General features: G+C 36.9%; 1 protein-coding gene across 17 annotated transcripts in view; it reads left to right on the top strand.

The window, feature by feature from the left end:
• LOC145673735 (uncharacterized) overlaps positions 1-22,907 on the top strand; it is a 453,474-nt gene that overhangs the window by 109,376 nt on the left and 321,191 nt on the right. For 3 of the 17 annotated variants that reach the window (XM_081743469.1, XM_081743470.1, XM_081743472.1), the window contains exon 6: positions 4,749-4,783. The exons of 13 other annotated variants lie outside the window; for them this stretch is intronic. In XM_081743469.1, the coding sequence (XP_081599595.1) occupies positions 4,749-4,783 (35 nt within the window). Of the gene's footprint in view, positions 1-4,748; positions 5,122-22,907 lie in introns of those variants that run through there. One more of the 17 variants, XM_081743458.1, reaches the window with a different exon arrangement.

The raw sequence follows: 22,907 nt of genomic DNA, 5'->3' as shown, positions 1-22,907 counted from the left end.
GATTTTTGACATCTTTCCACGGCTGTCTTACATTTTATCACTTAAACGTCTTAATAGTTTGTGATAGTATATTTCGGTCTGTATGGGACTGTTTAATAGAAAATCCACCTGAGTTCCATATAACACCGACCATCATCTTACCCCGAACGGTCTTATATTAGCTATTTTGGGATTGGAGATGAGGAGTGTTTTCCATCGCTTTGAAACCTGTTTTGTCTCAGGTTCGATTTGGTGGATTTAAGTCATATCCTGAATGACGAATCTACTTTAACCCGCTTGTATCCTGTTCATAAAGGAAAATGATGTGCTCAAAAGCAAGCGCTCATTCCCGTTTTCTTCCAGAGAAGTCTGTCCGGGGGATAAAGTCAAAATTAGTTGGGATTGCATGGGGCACTATTTAAGGTATTTTAGCTCCAGCGGAGAGAGTTTGGTCAATTCCGGGGATCGGAATTATAACTGGAGAGAACACTGTGATAGTTCTTATACCATATAGGGATACTTGGTGGACCAAAAATGGAGTCAATGCCTGCCAAAACAATTAACCTACTTACGAAAAGGCAAGGGGATAACAGCGTTTGCACATGTCCCGGGTCTGGTTCCGACAATGCCGGCGATAGAATCGGCGGCAATGTAATCAAATGGTAGCTTGAACACGCTTTCCGACCCGGTAAAAAGCCGGTGGAACTTCCGGGACCGGCAAATGCAGTCGGCCTAGCCGCCGACAATGTCGGTGTCGGCTCCGGTTTTGTCGGCGGCAATGCTTTCTTATTCGTGGATGCACACACAGCCGGTAGTGCCGGAGACGGCTTGCTGATAGGTTTCTTCAATCTAGCTACAGTGAGTGAGTGGCAAGGCGTTGTGTATTCTTGTTTCTTTTCCTGTATTTGGATTTTTTGTTTACTTCAGTTTTTTCTGTTATTTCTTTTTTTTTTTTTACATCACTTCAATATATAATGAAGAATGAAATAATCAAAATGGGTGTGAGGTACCACAAATATAGCGGCTTGCTATTTACATAAATTCTCAGCAAGGGAAAATCGGATCTTGTTTGAATTACTCAACTACGGCAACGCGGAAAGTGAGTTTCACATATGTATGTATGTATATTAATTTATCTTCTACAGGCGAAACTTACTTAAACGATTTAAACAAAGGGGTCGTTGGATCGTTTTGATAGAGAATAGATATCTCTTAACATATATGAAGTCATAATTAAAAAATCAACATGGCGGATATGAACAAAATGGAGATATGAAGAAATTATGAATCTAGGAGAGTTGCCCAATGTTTATCCTGTTAATTATGCAACCCAGTATGTAGGGAATGAATAACCTTCACAATGAGAAAACAAGGGTTTAAATACCCATTATAATTGAAGTAGGCATTCCCAAGCATAACAAAGGTTGTAAATAAAATTAAAGTAAATAAAAACTAAAACACAACCACAGAAAGAACTGAAAAAGCACAAACAGAACAAGAAAATTTCCAGTCTTGTGGTTGCATGCTGCTGTACCCTATATTCATGTACTCTGTCTAGTCTGGCATTTGTTCCATAGAACGGTTGTGGACTGAGTGAATAGGCAACCGCAATGCTGCCTTTTCAGAACCTATTATTATTATTATTATTATTATTGTAAATACCGTGATCTCAGCCTGTTTCAATTTTGAGAAATTTTAAGAGATGTTAAAATTATGGCAACAAAAGTGAAAAAAAGAGAAAGAAACCAAAAGAATGGCATATACCTCGTGCGCACACAACTACACACACAAAGAGCCATAGGAGCCGACTTTGGGGGGGGGGGGCAGGACACTTTTGGCCCCCCAATATTTAGAGTTGGGGTCTTCGCCCCTCCAATATAATCCGGCCGAGGAAGAATTAACAAAGAGGAGCAAGAATTTCTGTCGTAAACTTCTTCATGCCTTTAATTCAACGTTAGGAACAGCCTTCTAGGGATGGGCACGAGTCGAGCTAAAACTCGACTCGACTCGAATTCACTCATTATGTCATCATTACAGTCTCATTTAGCCACACCGGCATAATCGTGGGACGTAAAACTCAGAGATTTCATTTTAATTTCAAGTCATTTCGTCGCTTCCGCTGTGAACCCAAGTGCAAGATTCCAAAAGTCACATTTCTGGGTTCCAAACATTACGTCTACTGGGTGAAAGCATAGACCAGTGTGTGTTTCACTTCATTTTCGCCCAAATGTGTTGCCTTTCCTACCTGACTTTTAGTCCCGTAATTGCTTCTTTCGGAAAGGTGAGCAAAAATTGCAATTCTTCCTTTCTTTATAATATTTATAAGTCAAAGCATTACGTAAGCATTGTATGTTACTTATGTAGCTCACAGGGCCGCAACTATGGATGGCAAAGGAGGCATGTGCCCCAGACGTGTGGTTGGGGGTGCTACTAAAAGAGAGGTTATATATTAGTATTTTTCCTGCCTGTATTTAATACTTTTCATCAGAGTGCGAAATCATGAAATCGAAGTAAGAAGAGACTGGAGGACTGAAGAGAGAGAGAGAGAGAGAGAGAGAGAGAGAGAGAGAGAGAGAGAGAGAGAGAGAGAGAGAGAGAGAGAGAGAGAGAGAGAGGGGGGGGGACACGCTCTGCACACTTTTTACACTTCAAAGTTTCGATATAGAAAGTTCACGTACTTGCGCATCCATAAGTAGTAAACTATACAAAATTAGGTATCACGAGTATACTGCTGGCCACTTGGCATTTTTTTAAAATCAAGACTTGGCAATTTCAAGTTTCATCCCCCACTCCAATCTTGTAATGCCCGCTACGCAGCTGTCGACCACTAGCGAACACCTGTTCCATTTAGTTAGTTATCACAGTTTTGAGATGAAAACTAGTCTTGTCTTTGTCACTAGGAGCTCCTCCGTGGCTAAGCGGTTAGCATACGCGCCTTTGGCGTGGGAGACCCGGGTTCGATTCCCGGCGGGAGCTCATGTGGTTCGGATTCCAGGTTAATCAGTAGGTCCACGTCTCATATAGCCTCGCTGCTGAAAGGGACGTTAAACTCAAAATCAATCAATCAATGAATCAATCCGTCTTTGTCACTAACAAGTTTATCATTGAAAGTGGAAACAAGTTTTTTCTTTAATTTTTTAACCGATATAGAAGGAAAGTCAAGAAAATTAAGATAAAAGAGCTAGTTGCAAACTGATATATTGAGATAGAAAGTCTATATTGAATTCTATAGAGAGGATGAGTCTTTGGTTAACTGGAGGCTCCGCCCCAGACCCCCACGTTTGCTCGGCCTACGGCCTCGCATCTGTTATTTATCAGCCCTTGCATCAAGAGCGAATTTCGTGCATTTGCTCTTGGATTTCCTGAATTTGGTCCAGCTGGAGGCTTCGCCCCTGACCCCCGAGTTTACTCGGCCTACGGCCTCACACCTCTTAAACCCACAATTCTACCAAGTTTCAAGTTTCTTTTTCTATTTCAATTATCTAAAAGATAAGATTTTGTATCCCAAGAAAACGCCCCATGGAGATTTCTTCATTTCCCTTTAGACCACTTAAAAATTAAAAATATTCACTTTTGGTAATTTTTCTGTGAGTTAGTCCGGAAGGGTACAGTCATATGAAATTTCAGCATTCTAATCCTGCCGGAAGTGCCTAAACATTTTGGGGTGTAGAAGGTGTCCCATATAAATAACATGGGCAAGATTTTTCTGTTCCCCATAAAACCACTCTACATTTGGAAATTTTTATTTTTTTAGTGATTTACTTAGGTAGCGCTAACGAAAACGTAGAAGCATACCGAATTTCAAGTTTTTATTCCTATTTCAAGTACATAAAACATGAGATTATAGGTCTCCGCAAAAAGGCCCATTTAAATAACATGGGGAATGTCTCCTTTAGATCCTCTAAAAATTAAAAATATTCACTTTTGGCAATACCGGAAGTACCCCTTTATTTTATGTCAGTCCATGTATAGTTTCATATATAGTTAGGATCTCTTTATCATATATAGTTACCATCTTTTCTCTGCAGCTGTTTGCTTTATCTTTCACTAACATAATAGATTATTATTTAAAGAAGACAAACACGGCGAGATTGTATTTGTAGTGTTTAGTCCTTTCTGAGTGCAAATGCTCTTTCCCTCCCCTTCGTTGTTCATGATGGAGTAGCATACGTAAAATCATGGCTTTTAAGATTTGTTCTTTCTGGAGAAGGGTGGTGGTGGTGCAAATGATGTCACTGTACGGGGCGGCAAATTGCCTAAGACCGACCCTGATAAGACGTGAACCTACAGCATAACGTGGGATCCGAACCACATGAGCTTCCATTTGGAGTTGAATTCTGATGTCCCAAGCGTCGTACCTAGAGTTGCATTGCCAATGCGTAGATATCAAAGCGGTTAAATTACGACAGATATTTAATTTACGTTCGGAGATCGTTATGTCTGAACGCAGCAAAATTATATTTAGTTATGATTTATTCTTGTAATATGACATCATTTTTATTTAAGTCTTGGAACGATGAAGCTTTTTCCTTTTGTGTGTAACTTTTCTTTCTCCCACGAAATTATTTTCTGTGCTTGTGGCTTTCATTAAAACAGTATCAAAACAAGTTCAGTATATAATATTATACATAGTATTTATGGTGTCATTTTCTGAGTAATCACTTTTGAAAGCTAGTTAGTTTGGACAAATTATGCAGGACGTCTGATAAGTAAATTTTGACGTAATCCTACTTTATAATATGTATTGAAGTAGCTCTCCTCTGTTGCAGGTGAAAAATACGCACTAAAATCGGCAATTCCTCTGGTATGTATACCTTGCAACAAGGCATTCAGTAGCTACGCTAACCTATATAAGCATAATAAGAGACTTCACACTCTACGAAGATACAGGTGTCCTGCCTGCAGCAAAACATTTGGCGCCACATTTGATTTGCGGCTTCACTTTAGACTGAAGCATGGTGAACTTCCTGATGGATTAGTGAATAAAACGATTTTTACTGGAGCTTTGTCTTCGCAATAAACTTCGCTTAATCTGAGTAGCAAAAAGGCTCAAAAGTTTCAAACTCAGTTCAGTGACAGTGCAGAAATTGTCTTTGTAAATGGTGAAATCAGGATTATTGAAATGAAATGAATTTTTCAATATATCAGTACTACACTGGAGATATATTTGTTTGTTATCGTAGTATTAATTTTAAAGTTTTGCGGAAAGAATTCTTTCCTTACACATTATATACGAGACCAGGTTTCTCAAAATTCAGCGTTCAGTCGTACAACTTCAGTTACGAATGTCATCAAAAAAAGAAATCTGCACTTCTTGGATTAAACAGATTACAGGATTAGGCAGAAGCATTATCGTCACATTTTAAAAATACGCCAGATGTTTGAAATACAGTTTCATCTGACTTCATTTGGACAATGAGTTGTCAAGCTGGCAAGGAGTTCCTTTGGAATTTTGCAACTATTTAGACAAATTCACGTAACATGTGTATGCTACTTATTTCTGATCATTTGTTTATTTTGTTTGTGACTTATTATTTATTTATTTGTTGTGAATGGAACAAATAAGTGGGAGTTTTTTTATTTTTTTATTTTTATTTCCGGAGAAAGCAGTTTGCTGCTCCAGTGAAGAACCATAGTCACTAGAGTTAGCGCAAAAATATTTTACTTTTTGATACCAGTATGGAATCTTGCACAGTGTTTAGGTACATATCAAGAAATAGAAAACCATCGGGAGGTACTTGATCAGAAGTCATAAGTCCTGTGGAGACATCAAAATGAAAGCCGTATCAAAAGACTTAGGTCCTTTTGAATGGTTAAATCTCGATTACCAACCATGATATTTCAATACATCATTTGAAAGATCTTAAATTAAGCTACAGAAAATATTCAGTAACTTTTTTTTGGTAACACGAATGGATTAAAAGCTATAGTGCTGATAATTTGAAAGTTAGCGTTTCAGAAAAACTCTCTCTCAACCGATTTTAGAGGCATCTTTTGCAACATTTGGGCAACATATATTGTTTGAGAGATGAGACCGTGCTGACTATGAATCTGAATGTTTCCAAGTCGAATTTCCCTTCCCTATATCCGAAACCCAAGATGGTGGCCAAAATGGCTGCTGCTTAAGTTTGTTTTTCAAAATAGGTACAAATATTGACATGCTATATATCATTTCGTAGATTTTCGGGGTCAGTCTCAAACCACCAAGATAACGACAGAAGTTCGACAAGAAATAAATAGTGCTCCATATTAGTGTTTGGTATCGTTTCCCTTGTTTTCAGGGTCAAGCATCTCATTGCTGCTGTTTAAATTATGATTTTTACAAGGAGAATGCTCAAAAACTCAAGATAACTCCCCAAGAATGGCACAATTCATGGAAAAATTTGCGATCAAAAACAATAATAGCACATTTTCCTGCTAAAATATGTAATTGATGTTGCATGTCATTCTCTCCTGATTCCATTTCCCTTACACAGGGGCGGATTCACCCCCAGCCCATATCTCTTAAGTTACTAAAAAAATATTCTAATGCTTTTATATACCATTTAAAAAAAAGTCTTGAATTAAACTATAAAAAAGATCAGGTAATATTTTGTTTTTTGTTTATCAGACCAACTGTTGAGGAGTTATATTATAGATAATATGGAAACAATGCTATTAATATTGAATAACATTATATAGTTGCATTAATTTAAAGAATACATATAATCATCAAAACATCGAAATGTATAAAATTTAAAAGTACAAAAGTTTAAAATATCAAATAATTTGTTTCCGTACCTACACAAGAGGAAATCACCAGAACGGAATTCAAATAACCTGGAATGATCTAAAAGAAAAAAAAATATTGTCCAGGGAGTAGTGTATATATATTCCACGTCTTTTATTACTCTTAAGGGACGGTGGTGTGATATTATTGTTTTAAATGTACATGCCCCAACTGAAGATAAGGATGACGATATAAAAGACAGATTTTACGAAGAAGTGGAACGGATATTTGACCAACTCCCGCGATACCATATGATAATTATATTACGGGATTTCAATGCGAAGGTAGAACGAGAGGATATTTTCAAACCGATTATAGGGAACGAAAGTCTGCATAAGGAAAGTAATGACAACGGTGTTAGACTCGTGAACTTTGCAACATCCAAAAACCTAATCGTGAAGAGTACAAAATTCCCACATCGCGACGTTCATAAATACACTTGGACATCACCAGACGGAAAAACACACAACTAAATTGATCACGTTTTAGTAGATAGAAGAAGGCAATCTAGCATAATTGATGTCCGGTCGTTTAGAGGGGCTGATTGTGACACTGATCACTAACTGCTAGCAGCGATAATACGAGAGAGATTATCGTTGAATAAAGATAATATTCATTGTCCGAAAACGGAGAGATTCAATTTAAAGAAATTAGAAGAGAGCCAGGTAATAGAGAAATACCAGATTGAAGTTTCGAATAGATTCTCGGCTTTAGAAGATTCGGAGTGCACTAGTGTTGAGGATACCTGGATTGAAATTAGAGATAGCATTAAAATTTCAGCAAAAGAAAAATTGGGACACGCGGAAATACGTAGGGACAAACCATGGTTCGACCAGGTATGCATAAAAGTAGCAGAGAAGAGAAAACAGGCAAAATTACGCTGGCTACAAAATCCGAATGAAATAACTACACAAAATTTCGCAGATATCAGGCGGGAAACTTCCAAAACTTTTAGAACACAGAAACGCGATTTTCTGAAAGCTAAAATTAAGGAACTTGAAGATAATAGTAAAAATAAAAACATCTGGGACATGTATAAGGGGATCAGTGAATTTAAGAAAGGCTATCAACCTCGTGCTTATATATTAAAGAAATCTGACGGTACAGTTCTCACTGACACGGATAGCATCTTAAATAGATGGAAATATTTCTTTGACGATTTGCTTAACACGCAACCAAAAACTAGTGTGCATGGAGAAAAGGAGATACACACCGCAGAACCGTATATTCCAGAACCCAACCGAATAGAAGTAGAAACCGCTATAAAGAAATTAAAGAAACACAAATCTCCGGGTGTAGATGAAATTCCGGCTGAGTTAATTTTAGCTGGAGGCGAAAAATTGTGGAACAAGATACACAAACTCATTCTCCTTATCTGGAACAAGGAAAAATTACCGCAAGAGTGGAAAGAATCAATCATTGTTCCAATTCACAAGAAAGGCGACAAAACTGACCGTAATAATTATCGAGGCATTTCTCTTCTGTCAACATCCTATAAAATCCTTTCAAATATTCTATTAGCAAGACTGAACCCATACGCAGATGAAATTATTGGAGATTATCAGTGCGGATTTAACGAAATCGATCAACTATCGACCAAATATCTACCATTCGCCAAATACTCGAAAAGAAGTGGAAATACAATACCCCGGTATTGACTTTAGAAAGGCGTACGACTCGGTTAGGAGAGAAACGTTATACAACGTTCTTACAGAACTTCAAATACCGAGAAATCTAATTAGATTAATTAAGATATGTTTAAATGAATCCCAAACTAAAGTCCGGGTAGGAAAGTTTTTGTCCACGAGCTTTCACGTCGAAAATGGCCTGAAACAAGGAGATGTGTTGTCGCCATTATTATTTAACTTCGTTCTGGAATACGCTATAAGGAAAATCAAAGATAACAACCAGGGCCTAGAGTTGAACGGTATTCACCAAGTTATAGCATATGCTGATGATGTAAATTTAATAGGGGATGATAGGAGAACAATATAAAGAAGTGCAGAGATCTTATTAAACGCTTGCAGGGACATGGGTTTAGAAGTAAATGCAGAGAAAACTAAATACATGGAAGTGCGTCGGGACCGGAATACAGCAAATTATGGATGCGTTAAAATATTAAATAATACTTTTGATAAAGTGGATAATTTCAAATATCTAGGATCAATATTAACATAGGAAAATCATATTCACGGAGAAATTAAATGTCGACTAAAAGCAGGGAATTCGTGTTACTATTCGGTTCAAAATCTCTTGACGTCGCGAATTCTGTCGAGGAATTTGAAGCTTAAAATATACAAAACGATAATCATGCCTGTTGTTCTGTATGGCTGCGAAACATGGTCACTTACTCTGAGGGAAGAACATAGACTGAAAGTATTTGAGAACAAGATCCTGAGACGAATATTCGGACCCAAGAGGAATGGGAATGGGGAATGGCGGAAACTTCATAACGAGGAACTACATAATTTATATGGTTTACCGAACATTGTTAGGGTCGTCAAGTCTAGGAAGCTTAGGTGGGCGGGTCATGTAGCTAGAATGGAAGAAAGTAGAAACGCTTTAAAAGTCTTGACTGGAAGACCAATCGGAAAACGACCATTAGGAAGACCTAGGCGCAGATGGGAGGACAATATTAAGATGGATCTCGCAGAGATTGGAATACAAAGTAGAAACTGGATGCAGTTAGCTAAGGATAGAAGTCAGTGGAGAGCTTTTGTGAACGCGGCATTGAACCTCCGGGTTCCATAGGTCATAGAGTTATATATATATATATTCTTATTAGAGTACAAACACCTCGTCCAGTTCCGTTTCAGGTGATAAAAGTGCGAAGAACCGACGAGACGTTGCTAAGTTGAATAGAAACAGCTATGCGCTGTATTAGAAAAGATATAGAACGAACTTCACCGGAAACGCAAGAAATTTGTCTTCCTACCTCCCTAATAAATTCAAGACTTCTTGCACCCCAAGGGCTACTAGTCTCAATAGCAATTGGAGTTAAAACAAAATTTTCGAAAAGGTTGTATTTTCTTTGCTTTTCAGCTTCTGTGCGATTAGCAACAGCTCAAGCGTTCATTACAGAGAGAAGGAAACTTGAATAAGCGTATGTAAAGACCCATAATAAGCATTTACCTCTCTTCCATGGAACCAATGACATGCCATCGGGTCGCTTTCCATCCGAACGACAGCAACGAGAAGGTTCCCGTATTGAAGGAATTCCAGCTGTGTTAAGGGCTCGTAGTATTATATCATTAATGGAGGAGTGTCGTGCGTATCTACCAGCGCTCTTCATGCATGAAAGGCCATGCAGGCCATGTGGGTTAACCTGATCTCTACAAGCTCGACAGCGAATTATTACGTTTTAGGAATTATTACTGCAGCAATTTGAAAGGGATTGAAAAACAAGAAACATGCACTTTATGGTTGTGTGTTAATCTCTAAATACATTGAGATACACAAATACAAACCACAGTAGAATTTAAGCAAGATTTTACGCATCGACAACGATTACATATCTATTTACATTTGCTTGATATTTGCGTCTTCGAGGTTGTTCATAATGATCTCGGCCTCAGCTGACCACAGGGGCTCGTAGTCGTCTCCAACGTTTTCCTATCCCCTCCAGTCATCTCCAATACATTCCAATCCATTTGTTGCAGGTCAAAGTTTCACAAGGAGCTTAAGACGTTCAACCTTTTCTCCACACTTTTATTTAAGCTAACATGGTGTCTAGTTTTGCAGCTCTTAGTAGTTACTTCATGTAAAACATGGGCGACATTTCGAGACGTAGACAAAACTTTTTCGGTTTGTTTCGAAGTTCCTGACCATATCTATGAAGATGGTGAATTATTCATTCAGCTCTTCGTCGATCTAATGTCCAATTTCTGAAGTTAAGTAGAGACTTTGAATCAGGCCAAGCTGGCCATATTTGCGCAGCAGAACAGGCCAGTTTAAAATAATATGTCGACACGTAATGTTCTGTTGCACCATTTGGAGAGAGCTATCCTCCAATACTCTTTGTAGGCAAATTGTTTCCAAAGAAATTTTTAGCCTCTGGATGCATATGAGTGGGTAGTTTAATTCTAGCTTTTTGTAGCTTAATTCAAAGTTTTCAAATGGTGTATGAAACATTACAATATCCTGTCCGTAACTGAAGGAGAGATTTTGGTTATTTGAGCTGGAGGTTAATTCTCCCCAGTGTAAGTGAAAAGAAGTTTGGGCAGAATGATGTGCAACATCAATCATGTAGTCATTCCATTCTTAGAAGGAAACTGTACTATTATTGCTTTCGATTGCAAATTTTGCCACGAATTGTGTCATTTTTGGGAGACATCCTGAGTTTTTAAGCACTTTCGTGCTCAGAATCATAATTCAAGCAACAACGATAGATGCTTAACTCTGAAAATAAGGACAACAATAACTCACTCTAATATGCAGCACTTTGATTTCTTGTCGTCAAATTTCGCCATTATCTTGGCTTTTATAGCAGTTTGAGGCACTTCCGGTGGTCTAATTGTAATTTAGAGGTCACAGATGGACTTTTTAGCCCGGAAACCTAGGAAGCTATTATCAAACATCAATATTTTTTGATTTCAAAAACAAATTTATGCAGAGGATATTTTGGCCTCCATCTTGGCGTTTGGCCACACGGAAGCAAAGTTCGACTTGGAAACATTCAGATTCATGTTTAGCAGGGTCTCATTATCCCTAAAATTTATATGTTGCCCAAATATCGCAAAAGATGCCTTTAAAATCATTTTAAAGAGCGTTTTTCTGAAATATTCACCAGTATATAACTCACTTTCAATTTTTCACCGCTATAACTTCTTAACCGTTCGTGTTACGAAAAAGAAAGTTACTGAACCATTTCCGAAGCTTAATTTAAGATCTTTCAGATGGTGTATTGAAATATCATAATATCATAATTGGTAATCGAGGTATGGTTACTCAACAAGTGATATAATTCCACCGACTATCAGAAAAATTGCTGTTTGAAGTACGTAGTGAAGTAAAATTTAACAGTCTAAATTTTGTAAACTCAACTTAAACTCATACTTTGATTTCATTAAGGTGAATGTGTAAAGTGATTAGTCGTAACATCTCGACGACGAAAAGGGTTATACGTTTTTGAAAGGTGAGGAAAATTGTTTAAAATCTGAATATGGGTGAAACACCAGAAACATCTTTGTTGTTAGTACAATAAACCTCAATATGTTCTATACATAAGATGTATGCACATCATAATTTGTTGTGCAACTGCAAGTACTGTGAGTTGTATATCACTTCGTTCGGTTCTAATGAAAACGAACCTCAGACGTCAATTTTTTTGCTGTGCTTGACAAATGGGTCTGAGAGATAAGGACCAAAAATTATCACTGTATGACTCACTTTTACAGTTAATTTCCAAGTAAACTATTTTTCAGGAACCTCAGGCAAACCATCTTTCTTAATTTTTAACCTGAAATGTGTTAACCATAGAGAAAAGAACAAGTTATTTTCTCGGTGGTAACATCTTTATGTTATATATATTTTAATGTGGTGTTGCTCGCAGGTATTCCAGTGTTAGAAACAGGCCATTCACATCTCCAGTTTCAGACACACTTTGGGCACAATAATAATAATTATTATTATTATTATAATTAATAATATTAATAATAATAGTAATAATAATAATAAATCAAAATTTGGCTGATCTTTTTTTCTGCATATTTTGTCAAATTCATTAAGCAGTCAACTTGTAGCTATGCGTTTGTTTTCAACACTTTGTAAATAAAGAATAACTGAATGACTTTCACAACATTTTTTAAATATAAATACGCATTAACTTTATGATCTAATAGTTCTTAGTTTTATAACATGGGTATATAGTATATTTATGTAAAATAAGCACGCGAATAATGTTTCATGTAATAATACTTTTATATTAAAACATATATGAATTAAATCAACTACCTTATGAAGTATTGATTATCTTTTCTTGAAAAAAAAAAAGTTTTACCGGACGTTTGTTACATGATAGGATTACACCTAACTCTATGGCCTATGGAACCCGGAGGTACAATGCCGCGTTCACAAAAGCTCTCCATCGATTTCTGTCCTTAGCCAACTGGATCCAGTTTCTACTTGGTATTCCTATTTCTGCTAGATCCATCGTAATGTTGTCCTCCCATCTGGCATTGATCTTCTTAATGGTCGTTTTCCGATTGGATTTAGAGTTAAGACTTTGAAAGCGTTTCTACTTTCTTCCGTCCTGGCTATATGACCTGCCCATCTGAGCCTCCTAGATTTGATGACCCTAACAATGTTTGGTAAAGTATAAATCGTTACGAAGTTTCCACCATTCCGCATTCCCGTTCCTCTTGGGTCCGAATATTCGTCTCAGGATCTTGTTCTCAAATACCTTGTCTACGTTCTTCCCTCAGAGTAAGCGACCACGTTTTGCAACCATACAGGACAACAGGCATGATTATCGTTTTCTACATTTCAAGTTTCAAATTCCTCGATAGAATTCGCAACAACAAAAGATTTTCAATTGAATAATAACACGAATTCCCTGCTTTTAGTCGACATTTAATTTCTTCGTGATTACGATTTTCTTCTGTAAATAATGATCCTAGATATTTTAAAGTATCTATTTCGTCGAAAGTATTATTTGATATTTTAACGCATCCATAATTTGCCGTATTACGGTCCCGACGCACATCCCTGTATTCAGTTTTCTCTGCATTTACTTCTAAACCTACTGTATGTCCCTGCAAGCGTTTACTAAGACCTATGCATTTCTTTCTAGTGTTCTATTATCTCAGAATTACACCTATATAAAGTAAATTTTAATCACAAATGTCTTTTTGCACCAGTACTGCTACCAACTTAAACTAGTGTAAAGTGGATATGGCCAATGCACAATTCTGCTATTGTTTCATCTTAGAACTATATCATTAATTTTATATCTTGAAGACATAAGGCGAAAGTCTATAGAACAAAGTAAGCGAAATCTTAACTTTAAAACTTCGAAACTTAGTAACAGTACTTATTTGTTGTAATTTCCATATTTAATACGTTTATTTCTCAGAACATCGCAGTTTCGTCATGGAACTGTGGCTCGAAATTTAACATCCCAAATAGCTAACACTGGTTTTCTAAATATAGAACTCGATTTCCCATAGAAAATTCTTTATTTACAAAGTGTTGAAAACAAACGCATAGCTACAAGTTGACTGCTTAATGAATTTGACAAAATATGCAGAAAAAAAGATCAGCCAAATTTTGATTTATTATTATTATTACTATTATTATTAATATTATTAATTATAATAATAATAATAATTATTATTATTGTGCCCAAAGTGTGTCTGAAACTGGAGATGTGAATGGCCTGTTTCTAACACTGGAATACCTGCGAGCAACACCACATTAAAATATATATAACATAAAGATGTTACCACCGAGAAAATAACTTGTTCTTTTCTCTATGGTTAACACATTTCAGGTTAAAAATTAAGAAAGATGGTTTGCCTGAGGTTCCTGAAAAATAGTTTACTTGGAAATTAACTGTAAAAGTGAGTCATACAGTGATAATTTTTGGTCCTTATCTCTCAGACCCATTTGTCAAGCACAGCAAAAAAATTGACGTCTGAGGTTCGTTTTCATTAGAACCGAACGAAGTGATATACAACTCACAGTACTTGCAGTTGCACAACAAATTATGATGTGCATACATCTTATGTATAGAACATATTGAGGTTTATTGTACTAACAACAAAGATGTTTCTGGTGTTTCACCCATATTCAGATTTTAAACAATTTTCCTCACCTTTCAAAAACGTATAACCCTTTTCGTCGTCGAGATGTTACGACTAATCACTTTACACATTCACCTTAATGAAATCAAAGTATGAGTTTAAGTTGAGTTTACAAAATTTAGACTGTTAAATTTTACTTCACTACGTACTTCAAACAGCAATTTTTCTGATAGTCGGTGGAATTATATCACTTGTTGAGTAACCATACCTCGATTACCAATTATGATATTATGATATTTCAATACACCATCTGAAAGATCTTAAATTAAGCTTCGGAAATGGTTCAGTAACTTTCTTTTTCGTAACACGAACGGTTAAGAAGTTATAGCGGTGAAAAATTGAAAGTGAGTTATATACTGGTGAATATTTCAGAAAAACGCTCTTTAAAATGATTTTAAAGGCATCTTTTGCGATATTTGGGCAACATATAAATTTTAGGGATAATGAGACCCTGCTAAACATGAATCTGAATGTTTCCAAGTCGAACTTTGCTTCCGTGTGGCCAAACGCCAAGATGGAGGCCAAAATATCCTCTGCATAAATTTGTTTTTGAAATCAAAAAATATTGATGTTTGATAATAGCTTCCTAGGTTTCCGGGCTAAAAAGTCCATCTGTGACCTCTAAATTACAATTAGACCACCGGAAGTGCCTCAAACTGCTATAAAAGCCAAGATAATGGCGAAATTTGACGACAAGAAATCAAAGTGCTGCATATTAGAGTGAGTTATTGTTGTCCTTATTTTCAGAGTTAAGCATCTATCGTTGTTGCTTGAATTATGATTCTGAGCACGAAAGTGCTTAAAAACTCAGGATGTCTCCCAAAAATGACACAATTCGTGGCAAAATTTGCAATCGAAAGCAATAATAGTACAGTTTCCTTCTAAGAATGGAATGACTACATGATTGATGTTGCACATCATTCTGCCCAAACTTCTTTTCACTTACACTGGGGAGAATTAACCTCCAGCTCAAATAACCAAAATCTCTCCTTCAGTTACGGACAGGATATTGTAATGTTTCATACACCATTTGAAAACTTTGAATTAAGCTACAAAAAGCTAGAATTAAACTACCCACTCATATGCATCCAGAGGCTAAAAATTTCTTTGGAAACAATTTGCCTACAAAGAGTATTGGAGGATAGCTCTCTCCAAATGGTGCAACAGAACATTACGTGTCGACATATTATTTTAAACTGGTTCGTGCCCATCCCTACTAATGAGAGCTTAATCGGAGTTAAGCGAAATTGAAAGTCTCACTATTTATCTAAGCGACCCCGAAAACTATGAATCTAATATCGATCATTTTCTAGCAATCTTTTATATGTATCTCCTCCCATTCACCATAGGTAACCCGACAGCACTCTTTTTGAAACTATAAGAAATGTGGTTAAAATTACTCTAGGCCAGTGGTTCTCAATCTAATTCCTATCACGATCCCCTTTTATCACACGCTCTTGCCAGCGACCCTTTTATAATTTGTTTTATAATAAGCTTGTGTGGGATTTTTAACATACCTATTTCTATAATAGTAGAATCCATTTTTTTTTGTTTATAGTGAACAGTGCCATGGAAAATCATTGCCCGGGGCGAGAGTATAGTACGATGTCACCGTATATATGAGTGACGTCGACAGACTAGCTACGAAGCGCCACCATGGTTGGCACGAAGCTCAATAACATTTTCAAAATAAACCCTACCTTTCCTTAATTTTGAGCACATTTTATTACGTTTTTCCTTCTATTTTTCACATGTGCACATGCACTTTCCTAACTTGAGTAACACACTTCCTCCGAAATGTGTGGCCCCTCTTCGGCGCCCGGCACTGACAGTGGATACAGTAACTGTAATATCTATATTCCCAACGACGAAGGTGCTGGTTCAAGATGGATGTTAAACTCCTTCATTGAAGAGGCCATTAACGTATCCGATCTAAGCCCACAACTTCTTGACCAAATAATAGAATGATCATGCGACAAGTCTTTGCAACTGGTTTTCTGTAACGAAGACTTGGACAAGTTCTGCCTGATGAGGAGAGAAGAATATCCTGGTCTGGTGATTGCTGCTTTAAAAGTAATAATTCCATTTGCTATATCGTACTTGTGCGAAAGTGTTTTTTTTTTTTATGGTAAACATTAAAACAAAGATAAGAAATCGCTTATCAGTTGAAAACGGCTTGATAATATTCGTCATGAAGATTGAACCGGGCATTGCTGCACTAAATTACACCATGCTTAGGTATCTCATTAGGTTTTAATTTTAATTGTATTTCAATGTGCAGGTTTTGTTTCATGTGTATTTTTCTAGTATTTCTATATACAGTTCTCATTAGTTTTATATCATACCTCTTTGATTTAAATTCATTTTTAAACAACTCTACCAACTAACTAACTCTATGGCCTATGGAACCCGGAGGTTCAATGCCGCGTTCACAAAAGCTCTACACTGACTTCTATCCTTAGCCAATTGGATCCAGTTTCTACTTTGTATTCTTATCTCAGCGAGATCCATCTTAATATTGTCCTCCCATCTGCCCCTAGGTCTTCCTAATGGTCGTTTTCCGTTTGGTCTTCCAGTCAAGACTTTCAAAGCGTTTCTACTTTCTTCCATTCTAGCTACCTGACCTGCCCACCTAAGCCTCCTAGACTTGACGACCCTAACAATGTTGGGTAACCGTATAAATTATGTAGTTCCTCGTTATGAAGTTTCCGCCATTCCCCATTCCCGTTCCTCTTTGGTCCGAATATTCGTCTAAGGATCTTGTTCTCAAATACTTTCAGTCTATGTTCTTCCCTCAGAGTAAGCGACCATGTTTCGCAACCATACAGAACAACAGGCATGATTATCGTTTTGTATATTTTAAGCTTCAAATTTCTCGACAGAATTCGCGACGACAAGAGACTTTGAACCGAATAGTAACACGAATTCTACACCCTTTGAAAATGTTCAGTAGACTTATTTTTTATTGTTCTTTACAGTGTGTATAAAAAATAAAAGTATGCCTATCAGAACAAAATTAAAAATAATATTTAAAAATAATTTCTGGTATTAGATTCTAACTATATTTGTCTCTTCCGCCTATCTCCGCGATCCCCTAGGGGCCGCGACTCCCAGGTTGAGAAACCCTGCTCTAGGCATACATGAGTTATGATGGAACATACATACATACACTTTTATATGTATAAATGCAGATAAGAGAGAGTTGAGAGAGAGCGATTAAGGAATTACCGCTCTCAATCTCTTCCCTTTACTTTTGCGATTCGTGAATTTCTTACGTGACAGTTTGGGGCTAGCTAGTTTTTTGTCTTGAACCACGATCCGATTTTCGATATGCTCTACCTAAATGCTGTAATGCGAATATTGAGAAGTTATCTGCGATGAAAGTAGCTGCAAATAAATATATTACATAACTTATTTATTGCTATTACACGATTTTTTAAATTTGTATTCAATATTCACACATAACACACCGACGTTCTGTGAATATATAGTCTCGAAATATTGTATCATTAAGTATTTCAATCAATGTTACTTTTTTCTACACTTAATACCATTTCAACATGTCTTATTATATTTAACAGAAGGAAAAACATATCTGTACATCTTTTCCCGATTACTAAGGTTGGCTTTGGAGGTTCGAACCAGCAGCTTTAGTTTACTGTTTTCCGAAGACACCCGAAGTTGGACTTCGAAAGTGTTCGTCTCAAAACAGCTATAATCATATCGCTCAATCTGTTTGGTATATGGTATATGTTTTTATACGTGTAAAGTCAGTATAACAATTCATTCTTTAAACAGCTTTTCGTATGTATTAATATTCGTTTATAAAAACTGTTTTTGTTATTATTATTACGGCGCACCATTTTCAGATTTCTTTCGCGAGCCGTTGACCAAGTCGTTCGCCACCAGCGTTGCCAGACTCACAGCTCGGAATTATTCCTAAACCTGATCGAACTTATGCTAGATTCGGTCAAATTATGCTAGATCCTCATAATTACTAATTCAGGAGTTAAAAAAAAAAAAAAACAAAGTTGAGATACGATAACGTAACTTAAAATACACAGAGAGCAAGAATGCATGGATAGAACTCAATACTTCACGCACCAAAATTTTAACTCAACTAAATTACTGCAGTCGTTGCCAAACTCAATGGTGTATATATCGTATAAATGAATGCAAAGTTTTTGTTTACATATTTTGAAAGAAAATTACTTCGCAGCATAAGCGGAGTTGGGAATCGTCTGCTGGGGGAGGGGGCAGATTTTTGGTCGGTCTCGGAGCTGTCATTTCAGGAATAAATGTGATCATGAAGTCAGAAGTAAAGATGGTGAAGTTGTCAAAAAGTTGGGGGGAGAATGGCCCCCATAGCTCCGCCCATGCCTCGGAGTTAAAGGATTAGAAAACCCTGGGTGGAGCCACAAAAAAAAAGCCCAAAGCCGTTCCGAACTTACTTAGGAAAATAAGACTGCCTGTATGGTTTACCGAGTGTATGAATCAATGGAAGAGGATACATTTCTGCCGTTCTTTTTCTTCCCACGACCAACTTCTCCAGGTTTTACGGCTTTTTGATAACTTGCTGAAATTGTGCTAGATTTGGGCAGGATGCTAAAAGCAAGATGCTAGGTGCTAGAGACATGCAAATTATGCTAGATCTAGCATCATTATGCTAGATCTGGCAATGCTGTTCCCCACAATAGGCGTGTCGTGCAAGTAACCAATCACACGTCAGGTACTAGCTTTTACCTATTGCTTTCTTCTCACAGCTCAGAACATTGGTAACTATGGATAGACGTACAGCAGTAATTACTTTATGGGAGTTGGAAGGTTATTCTGCAACTGCAGCTAGCAGGCGAGTAGGTGTCCCGGCCTCTACAGGAAGGCAATGGATTCGGAAATATGGTGCTACAGGTCAGACTGGTAATTTACGATCTCCTGGTCGTCCGCATGTGTCAACCGAAGCCCAAGATGCGAGATTAGTAAACGAAGCCCGGTTAGACCCACTAAGGACGTCTAGACAGATAAGGGAAGCTTCTCTCTTTCCTTGTAGTAAGCATACAGCTCTGCGAAGGCTTCGTCATGCTGGGTTACGAGGCCATGTTGCTGCCGTGAAGGAAAAACTCTCAGACGACCACAAAATTTACCGTCTCGCGTTTGCACAGGCGAATGTGAGTCTCAATTGGGAAAACGTAGTTTTCTCAGATGAATCCATATTCACAACATCAAAGGAGGGACGCCGTTTTGTGTATCGTCCGAGAGGCACCCGATATGACCATGGATATGTGGTTGCTTGCAATCGCAGTGGCCATGTATCTATTTTATGTTGGGGTTGGATTTCCAGTCGCGGAGCAGGACAGCTTCATAGAATTGAAGGACATCTGGACAATGCTCAGTACTTAGACATTATCAGTAATATCATGGTGCCATCTGTTTCAGCCTGATGGTGTAATTCAGTTCCAGCAATACCAGTCGCCAATACATAATTCCCGTGTGGTTCAGGAATGGTTCGCAGGGCACCCTGAGATTGATTTAATCGACTGGCCGCCTCGTGGAGCAGACCTCAATCTCATGGAAAATATGTGAGCAGAAGTGAAGCGTACTCTAAGGAAAAGTTGGCCTGAGGCAGATCCACCAAGAACTCAGGATGACCTGTGGCATCTTGTTTCCGAAGCATGGCTGGAGGTAGGGGAAGGAGATGGATTTGTCACCCATGTAATAGATTCCATGCCCAGAAGAATGGAGCGTGTAATAAATTCAGAAGGGTCTTGGACACAATATTAATGACCCCGCCTTAACTCCCGAAAACAGCCCTTTTCAGGGCTACCTAAACGCTTCTGAAAATATTTCTAGAAGTAAACCACTCCTTGTATCCGATTTCTGTGCAATCCTACTAACAAAAGAATGATAATTAGCTGTAGGCTTTGAACTCAAGACCTCTTCAGTGGCAAGTCCGTACTCTACCAGTGAGCTAACATGAACACGCAAACCTAACCTGAAGAAACACGACTTTCAATTTCTGGTATTCGATGACAATGATGCTCATATACTTTGCAAATGTTGTATTCAACTTGGGATATTCTGCAACACACACACACACATAAACAAAGTGAAAGAGAGAGAGAGAGAGAGAGAGAGAGAGAGAAAGAAAGAGAGAGAGAGAGAGAGATGAGTACACAAAAGCATATTCAACGTATTCGAATGAGACTCTAAGTAACGACATTCCGTTCTAAAGAGAATTTGTGTTTCTTCCCGTGACGTTAAGGGGATCGGGAAAAGCTATGTGTCTTGAAGCAGGATACGACTTTGGATACTCTGTTTATACACTTTCTATATCCGTAGGAATATACTGTATTTCACGAATATAAATAACATACTGTAATGAGAATATTGAGAAGTTAAATCTGTATGACAAATAGTTGCAAATAAATACACTACATAACTTATTTATTGCTATTAAACGATTTTCCTAACTTGTATTTAACATTCTCATATATAATAACGACCTATTGTGAAAATTATCTCAGATGTTATATTTTAAACATAATAATTACTATGTTCTGCAATTATTATGCTATATATAAACAACTTATGTATTTTAATGTAATTATTTTATATAATTTTTCATGCATTGCGGAAAATATAATTTTAAAAAAAAGTATTGACCCAGACAGGATTCGAACTCACAACCTTATAATTTGAAATCCGACAGCTTACCAATGAGCCAACACAACGACTTCTAGAACTAAGTTTCTAGCGATGTATAACGGATCTCAAGATAATTATGACATTCATATCCGTGACAAACGCTGTTTCTGTTCTACTTTGACTTTTATTTTAGTACTCAGGCGATAATTATGTTCTATTTCTTAACTTTGAGCATTCTTTTACATATGGAAAGATTCTTTAACGTATTTAAATGCTCCATTACGTATAGAGAGCTAAATGACAAACAAGCATGTGCAAGGTTTCGAAATATTGTATCATTAAGTATTTCAATCAATGTTGCTTTTTTAAACACTTGGTAACAAGTCTTATTATATTTAAAAGAAGAAAAACACATCTGCAAACTTTTTCCCGATTGCAAAGGCTGGCTTGGAGGTTCGAACCTGGCTTACTTTTTCCCGAAGATACCCGAAGCTGGACTTAGAAAATTTTTGCCTCAAAACACCAATAAAGAATGCGCTCAACCTTTTTGAGACAAGGTGTACAATCCGGTTAATAAGCGCTACTATACTTATCTGTTAATACAACCGCTTGTTGGTATTATTCAGTACCCATGTTTTTTAAACTAACAATATATTCTAATCAAAATTTGTTTACATCAGCAACAAGTGATCACTACGATAGGAGCACTGAAGCACTAAATAAAACCACGAGCAAAATACCGACCTATATATGTTACCAATATGAATAAGCAAAAGTTGCAATTAACGTATGAACAAATATAGTTATCATCGTTGATTTTGATGAAGCAGTTTCCAATGACACCATTTGTAGCGTTGTTCTTATTGCTCCAACGAGTTAACTATATCAGTAATGAACGTATCACAGAACAGTTTTAACTACCAGAGTATGTGACCTACATAAAACCTCACGCAAGGCGGTGAAATTTCCAATTTGAAAGGAGGCAATCAATATAGTGTACAGTCATTTGAATTTGATCTGGACAGAGAGAACAGATCCGAAGTTCAGGTGACTGAAAATCAACCAATCAGCGAGCGTGGGAAAATTCGTACTCCAGAACTCTTCTATCTACTAAGCGCCTAAACAAAAAATAATTTATTACACTTACTATTATTACAAATTTGAACTCTGTCTCAAGCCAAGCAAATTAATACCTTATATAAAAAACATTTTGGATGGCAATTTTGTGAAGCATTCATTCATTCATATGTTTGATTTAGCACGGACTTCAAAAAATTTACGGAATGTGAACATATTTCAGCATAAATTTTTATCTATTTCTCTCTGACTTGGTTCAATTTGATTAAATAATTTGTTCACAGAGAATTATTAAAGTGTACTTTTTAGTTAAAAATTTCAAACGTCACTGTATCGTCACCATATCAGCAATGACCAGTAAAATTTTTCAAATTGTGGAATGTCCGACTACATGTAGCCCGGACAAAATTATCTTCCTACTGTGTAGGTTGCTAATTTTTGAGTTATAGATATTTTAAATAATCCATTACCTTTAATACATACATAAGTGAAACAGTGACGTCATACTGAAAATTGCCGAAGGATCTAAGGTAACATCACTCGGAATCTGAAAGAGGACATTCCATTTCATAATAAAAAGCAAATTAAAAGAACTTTGTATCAGATGTTCCGGTTTCTCTCCAAATCTGCTCGAATAT

This window comes from Thermobia domestica, chromosome 17, assembly GCF_964235325.1.
Source record: "Thermobia domestica chromosome 17, izTheDome1.hap1.1, whole genome shotgun sequence".
NCBI lineage: Eukaryota > Metazoa > Arthropoda > Insecta > Zygentoma > Lepismatidae > Thermobia > Thermobia domestica.
Note: the sequence above shows the minus strand (reverse complement) of the source record. Positions and strands in the feature narration are given on the sequence as shown.